The sequence below is a fragment of the Carcharhinus amblyrhynchos genome, chromosome 25 (genome assembly GCF_965287045.1).
Source record: "Carcharhinus amblyrhynchos chromosome 25, sCarAmb.v2.hapA, whole genome shotgun sequence".
In the NCBI taxonomy this organism is placed as follows: Eukaryota; Metazoa; Chordata; class Chondrichthyes; order Carcharhiniformes; family Carcharhinidae; genus Carcharhinus; species Carcharhinus amblyrhynchos.
Window position 1 is genome coordinate 31131975 of NC_137348.1, and position 15275 is coordinate 31147249.

At 43.6% G+C, this 15275-nt stretch overlaps 1 protein-coding gene across 1 annotated transcript in view; it reads left to right on the plus strand.

Annotated features, from left to right (window-relative positions):
• pappaa (pregnancy-associated plasma protein A, pappalysin 1a) overlaps positions 1 to 15275 on the plus strand; it is a 329950-nt gene that overhangs the window by 259110 nt on the left and 55565 nt on the right. The window contains exon 21 of the mRNA XM_080212189.1: positions 13425 to 13526. Within this exon, the coding sequence (XP_080068315.1) occupies positions 13425 to 13526 (102 nt within the window). The remainder of the gene's footprint in view (positions 1 to 13424; positions 13527 to 15275) is intronic.

Consider the following 15275-nt stretch of genomic DNA (forward strand, 5'->3'; position numbering starts at 1 on the left):
GGATTTGGTCATAGAAGAAACAGGCCCTTTGGCCCTACTTGTCCATGCTGCCCTTTTCTTTTAACCATTAAGCTAGATGGTAGGAAAATGGCTTTGTGTGATTCATAAACAGCTGAATTCTGTGAATAATAACAGCAAACTTCAATTTAATTGGGACTTCTCACATGACAGATACTCCAGGCAACTTAACAAGAGATCAAGGTCTCCTTCAATAGAACATGTGTAGTATCCTACAAAAGGTCTCGCATTTTCTAAAATTGTGAAGTATAAGTCCAAAGTATCCATTTATCTTTACTCCTCCATTCATCAACACAGGTTTTCACAAATGAAATTTCTACAGTGACTAGCACTGCTGCCTCACAGTGTCAGGGAACTGGGTTCAATTCCAGCCTTAGGTGACTGTCTGTGTGGCGTCTGCATGTTCTCCCTCTGGATGCTCCAGTTTCCTCCCAGAGTCCAAAGATATGCAGGTTAGGTGGGTCGGCTAAATTGCTCCTTAGTGTTCTAAGATGATATATTAGCCATAGTGAATGTGTGGGGTTATGGGTATAGGGATAAAGCAGGGAGTATCACAGATATCCCACAGTGCAGAAGTAGGCCATTCAGCCCATTGAGTCTGCATCGACCACAATCCCACCCCAGGCCCTATCCCCACACCCCACTAATCCCTTTAACCTACACATCCCAGAACCCTGTGGGCAACTTACAGCATGGCCAATCAACCTAACCTGCACATCTTTGGCTTAAGGGGGGAAACCAGAGCACCCGGTAGGAAACTCACACAAACACAGGGAGAAGGTGCAAACTCCACATAGACAGTGACCCAAGCCGGGAATCAAACCCAGGTCCCAGGAACTGTGAGGCAGCAGTGCTAACCACTATGCTGCCCTGGGTAAGATGCTCTGTCAGAGAGTCGGTGCAGATTCAATGGGCCGAATGGCCTCCTTCCACACTGTAGGGATTCTATGGTTCTGTGTTCCTAAGAAACACTGAGTTGACATTTCTGAGAAACATTCACCAGAGCATCCAAAATACTTTGGTTTGGGGGCATTCATTCCTGGTATGTTCATCCCGAGAGTTTTGAATCCATTCCTAAATGATATTTGTCCTGTCCTTTTTGCACTGCTCGAACTGAGATTCTTGTTTCACATAATCATGGCATGGAGAGAAGTTTGAAAACTTTGTCCAACATTGTTTGAGGTTTCTTAATTTTGTGTTCATTTTACATTTGCAAGGAAATTGATACTGTCACTGGGCTCTTAAGCTGTAGTGTTTAGCAGTTTAAACGTATAGGACATGTTTTCCTCAAACTTCTTTTCTGCAAAGTGAAAAAAAGTTCAACTGCAAGTCTCTCCTCATAAATTAGAGCACTAAGTAAGCATAACCATCTCTGTTGTTCTTCTGTGAACCCTTTCCAAAGCATAAATATTCCTGTGACAGTAGGGTATCTACTATTTCCTCTTCCTCCCAGTGAGAAAACTTAGCCTTTTCTTGTCATCTGCTCAAGCTCAGATCTCCATGTGGAATAAAGCTGTGACAAATATGAATTACTGCACTGATAATTGCAGCCCTCTATTGCTGGAGTCAGCCGCAAACCAACACCTCGTTCCCCCATTTTTCACGCTGTTTAGATCTCTGTGGGCCATGTGCTGACAAACCCAGAGCACTAACAGGTGATCTCCAGCCACACACTCTGCCAACTGTTCCCTTGATCCAGCCACTGTGAAGCTCACGGCATTAGTTCAACAATAACTCACCTGGCTTTCCTTCTCCTCCGCGTGATGAGATTCCTGGCACCCGCTGCATCATCTCCACTGACCGGTATTACTAAGGTCAGGTGCTCTGTGGAATGTGGTGAGGGGTGGACAGAAAGGAAGCAGGGAGTCGCTGCTGTCTAGTGCCTAATGTGCTGTATCCCCATGCAGTCGGCAAGCTAATGCATTCCCAACACCAGGAGATGGAAGGGGAACAGTTCTCTACTCTGCATACAGACAGGGCTATTCTCCTGTCTGATTCAGGATTGCGTTTTCAGCATATAGTGGTACAATGAAGCGGCGACAGTGGTTAGCACTGCTGCCTCACAACACCAGAGACCCGGGTTCAATTCCAGCCTCGGGACACTGTGTGGAGTTTGCGTGTGCCTGCATCGATTTCCTCCGGCTGCTCCAATTTCCTCCCACACTCCAAAGATGTGTGCGTTCGGTTCATTGGGCCGTGCTAAAATGCCCCTTAGCGTCAGGGAGGTTAGTAGGGTAAATACGTGGAGTTATAGAGATAGTGCCTGGGTGGGATTGTAGTCAATGGGCCAATGGCCTCCTTATGCACTGTAGGGACTCTATGATATAAACGGGACATTGGATAAGGGGGAGATGATGGCCTAGTCGTAGTATCTCTAAACTATTAATCCAGAAATTCAGCTAAGGTTCTGGTGACTCGGGTTCGAATCCCACCATGGCAGATAGTAGAATTTGAATTCAGAATAAAATATCTGGCATTAAGAATATACTGATTAAACCATTGTCAATTGTCGGAAAAACGCAACTAGTTTACTAATGTCCTTTAGGGAAGGAAATCTACCCTCCTTAATTGGTCTGGTTTACATGTTACTCCAGATCCACAGCAATGTGGTCGACTCTCAACTATCCTCCAAGGGCAACTACGGATGGGCAATAAATGCTGGCCAGCCAGTGATGCCCATGCGAATGAATGAATAGATAAAACGTGTGACAGCGAGTCGTAGCCCATCTTGCATCAATCATAATTTTTAATTGAAAGCGAAATGTTTTGAGTCCGTATCTTCTTCAAATTTTTTTTTAAATCTGACTTCAAGGGAAACAAGCATCAGTGGGCAGGTGAACCAAGCTACTAACTAAAAAATCATCCATTTTACACTGTTGCATGAGGCAAGATCCTCACTGAGATTTTTTAAACGTTATAGCCAGGAAGTTATTGAATCCCTACAGTGCAGAAGGAGGCCATTCAGTCCATCAAGTCTGCACTGACTGTGATCTCACCCAGGCCCTATTCCCATCACCCTACATATTTATTATGCTGAGTCCCTGACACCAGGGTCAATTTAGCATGGCCAATCAACCTAACTTGCACATCTTTGGACTGTGGGAGGAAATTGGAACACCCGGAGGAAACTCACACAGACACAAATGGGCAGAATGTGCAAACTCCACACAGACAGTGATCTGAGACCGTATTTGAACCCAGGTCCCTGGCACTGAGAGGCAGCAGTGTTAACCACTGTGCCACCATGCCACCCCATTATACTTTGTGATATCAATGCTTCATGCATCTGCATCAAATTCCCTGGTCGACTTTTTAATCCTGATTAATCTACTTATTTTAAATTTATGAACAACACAGTTAAAATAACGGACAAACAGACTTTACTCAAACACGTTTATTGGTGTCTTTATCCCTGGAAAATAAAATCACTCAATAGTTTGATGGTTTCTTTGCATCAAAAGCAAACTTTTAACTAACAACGTAAAGATGCCTTTCATTCACTGAGAGATTGCTAATCAGGATCTGCTCTATCTTCCTTGATTCTCAGCCAACTCATACCACTGAAGGATATTTGCTTCCTATTTCTTTCCAGTCCATCTTCTTTCATTTACAATGCACTGACTGGCTATAAAGTGAAGTCTGGATCTCAGAGTTAATATCACAATTTCAACTCTGACTCCTTATTCTTGCCATATTAAAGGATGTCATTGCTCCAGTGCATAGGTTTATGACTCCACTTATAGAGACCTCATATAAAGCACTCTATAGCACTCCCGCTTGCTGTAACATTTTTTGTACAATTGCCAAAGAAAGCCTTATGGAAGGGATTTAGGGTAATGTGATGATTTACAACATAGGGTCATAAATTAAATTCAGCTTTTCTGCCTGCAATATGGATTAGCAAATGTATTATGTGATCTTAGTCATCCTCTGCTTCCCTTAATTGCTCTGCGATTCATGATATCCAGGGCCTTGTGCATAAATTTAAACCGGCCTCTTCCATTCCTTTGCGATTAATGTACTGAAGGGACCTGTTACCAATCATAAATATTTTGTGGACACTGCACACATATTTTCTACTTTCCCTTGCTTTCCTTCCCTCTGCAAAGGATGTTAATCCCACATTCAGCTACAGTTCCAAAGGTATTTGAAGCACTCTGGTGACTTGCCAAAATGGCCATTGTGCGCAGAAGTCCTAGCATTGTGTCAGGACATTATTTCTAGTGGAGGACATGCCCCTGTCTACATCAACAGGGATCAAGTAGAAATGGTCTAGAGCTTCAAGTTTCTATCTGCCTAGATCACCAACAACCTGTGTCCTCCATGCTGATGCTTAGTTACAAAAGCCGACCAACGCCTTTACTTTCTCAGGAGGCTAAGGAAATTTACAGATGCACCACTGAAAGCATTCTTTCCGGATGTATCACAGCTTGGTATGGCTTCTGCTTTGTCCAAGAACACAAGAAACTACAAAGAGTTGTGAACGCAGCCCAGTCCATCACCTAAACCAGCCTCCCATTCAATAACTCTGTTTACACTTCCCACTGCACTGGTAAAGCAGCCAGTATAATCAACAACCCCACACATCCTGGACATACTCTCTTCCACCTTCTTCCATCGGGAAAAAAAACACAAAAGTCTGAGATCATGCAGCAACCGACTCAATAACAGCTTTTTCCCAACTGCCACAGACTTTTGGATGGACCGATCTTAAGCTGATCTTTCTCTGCACCCTAGCTACGACTGTAACGTGACATTCTGCATCCTCTATTTTCCTTCTCCCTTATGTACCCTATCAAAAGTCTGTTTTGTCTGTCCAGCACACAAGAAACAATCCTTTTCACTGGATACCGACATTTGTGACAATCATAATTCAAATCAAAATTTAGGTCATCATACGCAAGGAGGATCCAGCTGATGCCATGTGGTGTGTGCACGTACATCCAGGAGCCACTACATAGCAATTGGTGGCTTTGAAGAGAATTTCCATCCATAATCTGAGTGATCAAGATCAATTACAGCAACCTGACCACTGCCCTGGTGAGATAAGCTACTCGCTGGTAAGGGCAGCATGGTGACACAATGGTTAGCACCGCTGTCTCGCAGCACCATGGTCCTGGGTTCAATTCTGATCTGGTCACTGCCTGTATGGAGTTTACACATTCGCCCCATGTCTGCATGGGTTTCCATCAGGTGTTCTGGTTTCCTCCCACAGTCCAAAGATGTACGGGTTAGGTGGATTGGCCGTGTTACATTGTCCTTTAGTATCAGTGGGACTGGCTAGGCCAAATGCATAGGGTTATGGGAATAGGGCCTGGGTGGGATTGTGATCGGTGCAGATTTGATGGGCCGAATGGCCTCTTTCTGCATGGTAGGATCCTATGGTTACACTCGCTATACCTCATGGGAAACCGTGCACACATTTTCAGCAGCATTTTTATCTTTTTGCTTCTCAAATTCGGCAAACACCGATAAACACCAGGGGTGCGGAGCGTTAGGGTGATCAAAGAATATTACTATGGCAGGGTAAATGGCAATACCTAACTGCAAGACTTGCAGGTGCGTTGTATAGCTCTCTGTGTCCTGTCTAAATGAAAACCAGCAGCTATTCCTAACTTAGACACTGAATTGAGTGGCGAGCTCTCTAAAAATGCAGGACATGTATTCAACACAGGAACCATTCAACATATCCACTGGGAGACCTTACATAGTAATAAAATCCTTCATGAATGTAAGTAATGATTAGATATAAATAGCATGTGAGGCAAGGTTATGTATTCTCAAGGCAATAAGAGGCTAATCTTGCTTTAAATTTTAATGACGAAGTAATTAAATCCATTAGCTTTCAGCATTAAATGAATGCAATTACACCCAGCCAGGAAACATGTCAGATCTTATTCGACCTTAAAGATGGAATATGCAGAAAATAAGAATCTTTCAATTGATCATCTGGGAGACAAAAAGGAACATGCAAAGTCTAATACAGAGAGGAAATATACAGTAAATGGCACAAACCTTAAGAGTATAGGTGGGCAAATGGATCTGGGTGTACAGGTACCACAGGTCACTGAAAGTGGCAATGCAGATGGAGAAGGTAGTCAAGAAGGCATGCGGCATGTTTGCCTTCATTGGCCAGGGCAGTGAGTTTAAAAATTGGCAAGTCATGTTGCAGCTTTATAGAATCTTAGTGAGGCCACACTTGGAATATAGTGTTCAATTCTGGTCACCACACTACCAGAAGGATGTGGAGAGGGTACAGAAAGGATTTACCAGGATGTTGCCTGGTTTGGAGGGCATTAGCTATGAGGAGAGGTTGGAGAAATTTGGTTTGTTCTCACTGGAACAACGGAGGCTGTGGGATGACCTGATAGAAGTCTACAAGATTACGAGAGGCAATGGACAGACTGGATAGTCAGAAGCTTTTTCCCTAGGGTGGAAGAATCAATTACTAGGTGCCACAGGTTTAAGGTGCGAGGGGCAAGGTTTAAAGGAGATGTAAGAGGCAGAATTTTTGCACAGAGAGTAGTGGGTGCCTGGACCTTATTGCCAGAGGAGGTAGTGGAAGCAGTTACGGTAGTGATTTTTAAGGGCGTCTTGACGAGTACATGAATGGGATGGAAATAGAGGGATATGGTCCCCGGAAGAGTAGGGTGTTTTAGTTCCGTTGGGCAGCATGGTCGGTGCAGGCTTGGAGGGCTGAGAGGCTTATGAAGAAGTGAAATAGAAAGTAAAATGCCATAAATGGCAGCAATGGCACCAAAAATCTGTCAGGTATCTCAGACAGGGAGGGATTTTCCTCTGAAGAGATTTTGAGTATTTTAGGTCTGTACTTATTGGAGTTTAGGAGAACGAGAGACAACCGTATTGAGACATATAGGGGGCAACTTTCCTGCCGTACCACGTAAATTTTCTAGCGCAGCAGGGTGGGAGAATCTCATGGCCGAGCACGTGCGGGATTCATGCGTGCATCTCCCAGCGCCGGATTTCTAACAGATCCGCACATGCGCAAAGACCCACTGACCTCAACGTCTCCAGTGGGAATAGACCCTGCTCCCTGAAACTTAATGGTATCCATGCAGGTGGACTCTGCAGTGCATTGTGTCGGAAAGATTGGTCTCTGAACTCCCATTAAAGAAACCAATATGAATTACTCCAGTTTTCCCACGAATCTGACACTTAATTTTTTTGGGAGAATTCCGCATTCTCCTTTTGGGAGATGAGGGGGTATAATCTCAAAGTAAGGGGTCGTCCACTTAAGACAGAGATGAGGAGGATAGTGAATCTGTGGAATTCTTTACCACAAAGGGCTGTAGAGGACGAGTCATTGAGTATGTTGAAGCTGAGTTAGACAGATCTTTAGTCACTGAGGGAATCAAGGGTTATGGAGATATGGCGGGAAAATGAAATTGAGGATTATCAAATCAGATCAGTCATGACTTCATTGAATAGTGGAGCACACTCAATGGGCCAAATGGCCTACTTTTCCTATGTCTTATGGTGGGGAAGGGCAGGGGTAGGGTTTGGAGAAACGGCAACAAAAATGTGGTGGGGAACAAGATCCTTGGCAAGAATCTGGGAGGACGGACAGAAATTCTGTAAACCAGAGCAGAACACAAAAGGACCATTCACAGGAAGGAAAATACAAGTTTCACATCTCAGCAGGAGAGAGATGAAAAGCGTCGGACTGGGTCTGGTTCACAGACACAACCAGTAGCATGAACCAGATAGGCTTTCCTCAGTCCTGCTTCCAAACACACTTTCTCCAATCCAAAACCTTTCATTTAAACGTCTTTTAATTACTCAACTTATTTTCCCGTACGTACCCCACCAACATGCAAAGTGCCAGTCAGGAGGATACCCCTGGGAGATTTCCTTAAGAAGAGTTGTAAATAAGGATGAGACTAACAGTGGAGAGGCTTCAACAGCAAACTAGTAACATCAAAGCACTTCCTGAGCTGACTTTTCCCTGAAATGCCCCACAATGAAAAAAAGGTTACATTTTAGTCAGAACAGTATGAACAACTAAGAAACTCAAACAGGTTTCAGGTCTGAAAGAACACCCTTCAACATATAAATAATCAACCTCAAAATCTTGCAAACGGGAATATTAATGCATCTTTTCTCAAGCAATGATTGTGTGGTGTGCTGTATATAAGCTCAACTTCAGCAAAAAGGATAGAAATGCTACTCATTACACCATGCAAAAAGAAAACGTTACTCCGCTTTTCACACTTGATTACAGGAGTACAACTGGATATGGCAGACATTTTTAGGAGGCCAATCAGTTAGTTTGGAGCTTTGCCAAGACTGCTGGAACAGTATTTGAACATTGGTGATGCCAATCCTGGTCTCTTCCCAATGCCCACACATAGGTACTTTCTCCTGAATAAAAGAAACTTTAATAATTTTTTTCTCTTGACTGAGTCAAGGGAGATTGAAGAACAATTGTACTGGCTTTACAACCTCAGCTGAGGCCAGTTGACTCGGCACAGACTCACACATGCGACCTGGGACCCTCTTGTGATTGTACATCGTGCTGCTGTGACCAAAAGTAACCCCTGCTTCCCCATTTAGTCAGTGCTATGTTGGTCTTTACCTTTTCCAAAGGGAAAAGTCAGTAATGCAGTTGTAATTAGGTGTTGAAATAGTTTACCTGTGTGGCACTGCCCAACCCTTACGGATTTACATACATCTCACGAGGCTGATTCATTTTTCTGGTCAGAGCTGCAAGCGGTGCCCTAATTATGGAACTCCAACTCGAACATCATAGCTGATTATGAATCACCAGATTTGGGTCACTCGAGCAAACTGAAATACAAAAAATATCAACAGCAATCAGAAAATGCAGAGCAACACGTGTGGAGCAACTGACTAAAAAGCATTATTACAGGAGGGACTTCCATTATTTGGTGAAAGTTGTTCAGGATCTTTAGTCGCAAGAAATACACTTTGGGAAGCTAGTTCTTATATCAAAGGTAAAGGTTTAATAAAAGAAACTTCATTACACCAACACTCAGGCCATACCCTGGGCCCCACAAACTCCCCACAATCTCCATCAGCTTTTTATTTATAACCAGATCAGCTGTTCCTCATGGTATTTTACCATTGATTACATTATAACAGATTCCAATGTTACAGTGTAATATTGGGTACACTATAACAGAAGCTTTTGCTTTGGTTATATCAGCATCGCAAACTAATGCTCATATTCTGCCATTTATATGGTTAGCGCTAGTTAAACCAGCTATGAGCCCTGCAGACATTTTTGTTTTATTTATTTATTGTCACAAGTAGGCTTACATTAACACTGCAATGAAGTTACTGTGAAAATCCCCAAGTCACGATACTCCGGTGGCCTGTTTGGGTACACTAAGGGGGGATTTAGCCTGGCAAATCCACCTAACCAGCACATCTTTCCTGATTGCAATCCTAATAATGAAAATATTATAACTGGAAATAATCAAGAGATGGGCCCTCCAGCAACGCCTGTCCCATCAACCAGAATAGCAGGATCCTGCACCGGATTCAGCACTTGAAACTTGAAAAATTACGCACTGGCAGATTTCCCTCCGACTCTCCTGATGGACTGGACCCCCCACCTTCAGCTGCCTGGTTCAAAGGTCCCAGTGCCATATCTAAACAGCAGACCCACACACTGACCATGCAGGATGTCAGAGGGAAAAGGGTTGTAACCTCAGTAAGAATTCAATCACCTTCTCCCGAGCCCATCAGCTGTTAGGCCTCCATGCTCTACTTGGGCCTCTATCCACGAACTCAGTGGTCTTCCTCCATTCCCGTCCAGTAAATAATGTGGAATCTCTTTGACCCCCTTGTTTGTGAACTTTTGGGGGTCCAGCTTCTCTCCCCTCAGTCTTCACTCTGTCTCTTGTTGTTCATCTTCTTCATCCACCTTTTTGCCATTGGGAGCCTCCCCTCCTTACACAGTCCTCCTCGTCTTCATCAGGCTACACCCACCCCTCCCTGCCACACCTCACATTCTTCTGACCTTTGGCACAGTAAGTGCATGAATCCCACAGCACAGTGCTGTCCAGATAGACACTAGTATGTGGAACCAACGGGAGAAGCACTCCCTAACCCAGTGCTGATCTGAGACAGTGACACAGCAAGGCCTGTGGGTCCAGCAGCATGGTGGTGTCCATGCAGACCAGCTTGGCATGGAGATGGAGGGCATGAGCCAGCCTGGCCCAGCAAAGTGGTGAACAGGGCATCAGGAGAAGCGGAGCACAATGGCAGAAAGGCTTTGTTGCACTCACCTCAAAGTCTCTTGCCAACTAAGGATTGTTGTTGTGCATGCCTCTGTTTAACAATCGGATTTGACCCCACTGTGATTTCCTATTGGTGTGACACAAGATTGGAAGGCCGAATGGTACCCCAGTGGGCTGCTGTTTTAATGAACGTTCATGAGATGCCAATTAACACAAATGGCGTTTGCATCACCTGCCAGGGTGACCAACCTGCCATTAACCTATTAGGAGAACTGCAATAGGATTTTGCACTGGTGGGTTTCTGACTTTTTGGCTCCTAACACAGTAAAAAGTCTGACAGCACCAGGTTTTAGTCCAACCTATTTATTTGATATATATTATCAAATAAATAGGTTGGACTAAAACCTGGTGTTGTCAGACTTTTTACTGTGTTTACGCCAGTCCAACGCCGGCATACCCACGTCATTTTTGGCTCCTGCCAGATTCTCCATGCTCGCCCACCACCAAACCCATCGAATTGCACCCCTAGTGTTCTGTTATTGCTGGATGCCACCAATACTTGTTTTGGTCAACTCCCAATAGCCTATACCATATTTTATAGAATATGTACAGAATATTTTTCTCCCTCCTCAGCTGTACTTATTCCTATATTAAATCTCTGATCAAGGATGGGACGATGGTGTATTTCCTGTAGTGAATCATGCAGAACCATCTTTGAGATGATCGCGAAGTTTAACTGCTACAAGCGCCAATGGCCAACCTCGGAGTTAGCAGTTACTTATTCAGCGAAGGGTACGATCGCATAGCAGTAATGTTTCTGTATTAATAATCCAGAAACTTGAACTACTGGTGGGACAGGAAAATCCCAGACAGTGTGTTTAGATTGTTTCTTTTAGTTTCACTAATTCGGCCAAGCAAAATAGTATTGAAACTGTTCCTATTCTCCAACAATTTGCATTTACATAGAGAGAGGGTGTACAGTAGCAAAACATCCCAAATTGCTTCACAGAAGCACGGACGGGGGAAGGCTGTGAATGGTTATGAAGACAGGGAGAGAATGTTTTATTGAGAGACTGTTGGTGGAGCCAGCAAGCACAGGCATGATGCATGGAAGGGTCCTTGTGCAAATTAGGGTACAGGTTACGTTTTGCATGACCTCAATTTAATGGCTTATGGAAAGTGGGAAGTCAGCCAGTAGAGTATTGAAATAGTTAATCTCAAAACGCAGCGGCAAATCACTAAACAGCATACAACAATAAAAAGGGAAATGTTAGTCGGTTCCAACATTTACATCGTTTTCCTTAAAGTTTCTCGACAGCCCCTTGCATTTAACGACAGGTAATAAACAAGTGTATTTTTAATTACTAATAATTTGACAATTCTACAACAAAAAGACATGCGACTTTCATGGGAACATAGAGGTGGTTAAAATCTTAACTGGCCAACGTAAAAGGCTTAATACAAGGCTTCTATGAACCACAGTGGGAAGAATATTAAGGAAGACTAATCTAAAATGCAGAATGTAAATAATACTGCCATACTTAAAGCAATTGGTACCTACCTGAAGCAGTAACCTACAGTACTCCTACCTTGATCCACGGCCAATGAGAGGATAGGCTACAACTTAAGAAGATACCTCAAGTAAATTTGGACACGGTCACTATAATTCCTACTGGATGCAACTCCAACCACCCATAATTTAGCACAAAATTTGGCATCAACTGCATTTTGTTCAGGTGCATCTCAGTAGGTTGCGCTTTCACATCTGTGTTCTGGGCTGAAGCCCCAATTTCAGGATTGAGCACACTTTTAAGGGCGACACTCACATGCGGTACTTTAAGAATGCTGCACTGTCAGCAGCGCCATCTTTCAACCGAGGTCCCATCTGCCTGTCCCAGTGGATGTCAAAGAAGGTTACAAGGTAACCTAATTGAGGCATACAAGATGATGGGGTTAGATAGGGTGGATAGTGAGAGCCTTTTTCCTCAGATGGTGATGGCTAACACAAGGGGACATAGCTTTAAATTAAGGGCTGGTAATTATGGGACGGATGTTGGAGGCAGGTTCTTTACTCAGAGGGTAGTAAGGGCGTGGAAATGCCCTGCCTGCAGCAGTTGTGAACTCGCCAACTTTAAGGGCGTTCAGATGGTCAGTGGATAGGCATATGGATAACATTGGAATAGTTTAGGTTAGAGGGTCATTAGGTTGGTTCCACAGGTCGGCACAACATCGAGGGCCGAAGGGCCTGTAGTGCGCCGTAATGTTCTATCCCTATTTCAGAACAGAGCAGAGGAGTTATCCCTAGTGTTCTGGCCAATATTTATCTCTCAAATGAACGTCAGAGAAACAAATAATCCGGCCACTATCACACTGCTGTTTGTGGGAGCTTGCAATGTGCAAAATGGCTGCTGGACTTCCTACCTTTGAGAAGTGTCTAAATGTCTGTAAATCATAGGAATTAGGAGCAGGGCTAGGCAAATTCAGCCCTTCGAGCCCATTCCGCAATTCTAGCTTCATTTCTAAGGCTTTAGAACATTCGGCAATAAAAGTAATTTTGCTAAAACAAGCTTTAGTCCTGACTATAACCCAAGGTTTGGTGGTGGCAGGTAAAATATCATAGAATCCCTACAGTGCAGAAGGAAGCCATTCGGCCCATTGAGCTGGCACTGACAACAATCCCACCCAGACCTTATCCCCATAAACCCAACACCCTGTCACTAAGGGGCAATTTAGCATGGCCAATCAACTTAACCCGCACAATCTTTGGAGCATGGGAGAAAACCGAAGCACCCAGAGGAGACCCACGCAGACAAGGAAAGAACGTGCCAACTCCCGCTGAGATAGTGATCCCCAAGGCTGGAATTGAACCTGAATCCTTGGCACTGTGAGACAGCAATGCTAATCACTAACCACTGCGCCGCCCCTGGGGTTCAGGGTGAAATCTAGTGGTTGTGGAAGGCATGTTTTTTTTTTGGTGTCCCGCTGGGGAAGCCTAATTAGATCTCTGTGCTGTTACCAAATCTAAAAATTGGTGAGCACAGGTCGGAGAGGTGGAGTGTTGGAAATGTCAACCGAAAAGGTTGGCCCTCGCTTTGATAAGCTCAACATTCTGAAAAGACAAGGCTTAGTTTCATTTGCAAACTCTACAGATTTTAATTCCTACTGTTTTTATTGCCATAGCAGCCTTTCGTGGGGGACAACTATTGCGATGGAAATAACAACAGAGCCTACTGCAGTTATGATGGCGGTGACTGCTGTGCCTCAACTGTCATTACTAAAAAGGTTAGAATCCTTCAAAACTGCTTCGTAACATCTATTTTTGGCCTGTTTGTGCTTTGCGTTGTGCCCCATGACCCTTTCCCTCACATATTTAGACAAACAATATTAATGAGTCACCAATGGTGATATTTCGCCACAACGACAAGCATCCTCATTAAATTTTATAGACACAGGTAAGAAATGGGTGGGTGCATCATTCGGACAAACCAATATTAAAAGGTTTTAAAAGAATCTTCAAGCAATTATAAAGATATATAGCGACTTAGAAAAGGCAGGGTGGGAAGGAGAGAAAGGGTTGACTCACACCATTATGCTTTATCTTGCTCCCAGGAGTAAGGTGAGCCATTAAATGTTATAGAAGTACTGTCATTTTTTTTTTGTGTGGGATTTAGACTTTTTCTTCCCCCATGCACTCTACCCCCTCCACACCAACTAAAACTCCGTTTTCAGCTCCTCTGCAACAAACTAGACTCATTACAAAGAAATTCTGTGTGATTGGATCAAAACTGGCATCAGCAGAAGCATTCGAGGCACAAAATTAGAAATTTGGGTGGTCAAAGTAGTCACGATAAAACAAACTTCCATCCTGATTTTAAACCCAGCAGGTACGGGGCAAAATCTGGATGGAGTCACTGGAACATAAAATCACCCAAAGTGGGCCTCCACTCCATCCGTCAGGTTAAAATCAGGTCTTTTGCAGTTATATTGCACCTATCATTATCCTCGTAACATTGTAAATCAAAGTTACAGTAAGTAGTGTGAATTGCAACTACACTTTCTCACACTGGTAAACAGCAGCCTCTGAGCAGAACAAGCACTTGCAAACATCAATGAGATAACTTGTCCATTAATCAGGTTTTGATGAAATTGGTTGCTCAAAAATGAGTTTCTTGCTCTGATTGAAACCATACAAAGAGATCTTTTACAATTATGTGATCTGACAAACAGGGCTTCGCTAACCTCATCTGTAAATGTACCTCTTCCAATATTGCTGCACTGGGGTATCAGGCTTAAGTCTGGCAATGAAGACTATTTTACAACCTTCAGAGTTGGAGCTGAAACACCTCCTACTGAGTGAAGCTAACACTTGGTGTTAAATATTCATAAATCTACGAGAGAGAAATGTGGCTTATATATATCGTTGGGGAGCCTATCATCTTCTCGTAGAATAACATGAAAGGAAATGAATTCCTTACTTTAAAGCATAATTGGATCAGGAATCTGCTTCAACCAAGTTTAGCAGCTTAAAAAAAAGCCTTCAATTAATTTAGAAAGAAAGGTCAGTCAGGATTCTTCCTTGCGGAAGAGCAGGAAATAGGGAAAAAAAATGGAATCAACGGGAGTCAGATATGCACAGATCACCAGCCTTTTTAATCCTTCCTGCTCTCATTGTATGACTGATCAATTAATGGCTTGCATTCCCTCCCAGTGTAGGCCACTTGTGGGATAGGGAGAGACTCATTCTCTTCATCATCTCGGTTTGACATACTCTAAGATGGAGCTGCACAATCTTCCACTTCGCTGAACCTTCCTCGCCACCTTTGAAATTTAGTGATTGGATGTAATAGTTTCAACCCACAAGGAACTTTGGGATTGAGGGGGCACAGAGGGAGGGTTGGGGGTGGGGGGGGACTGTGGCTTCACATCAACATTTGTGTTATGTAATTCAGGTATTAACCTCAAACTAATGCTGACGTGAGGCAGAGTGAGAAATTATCCTCTAAAGAACATAGGGAGCTGAATTTTGCCATC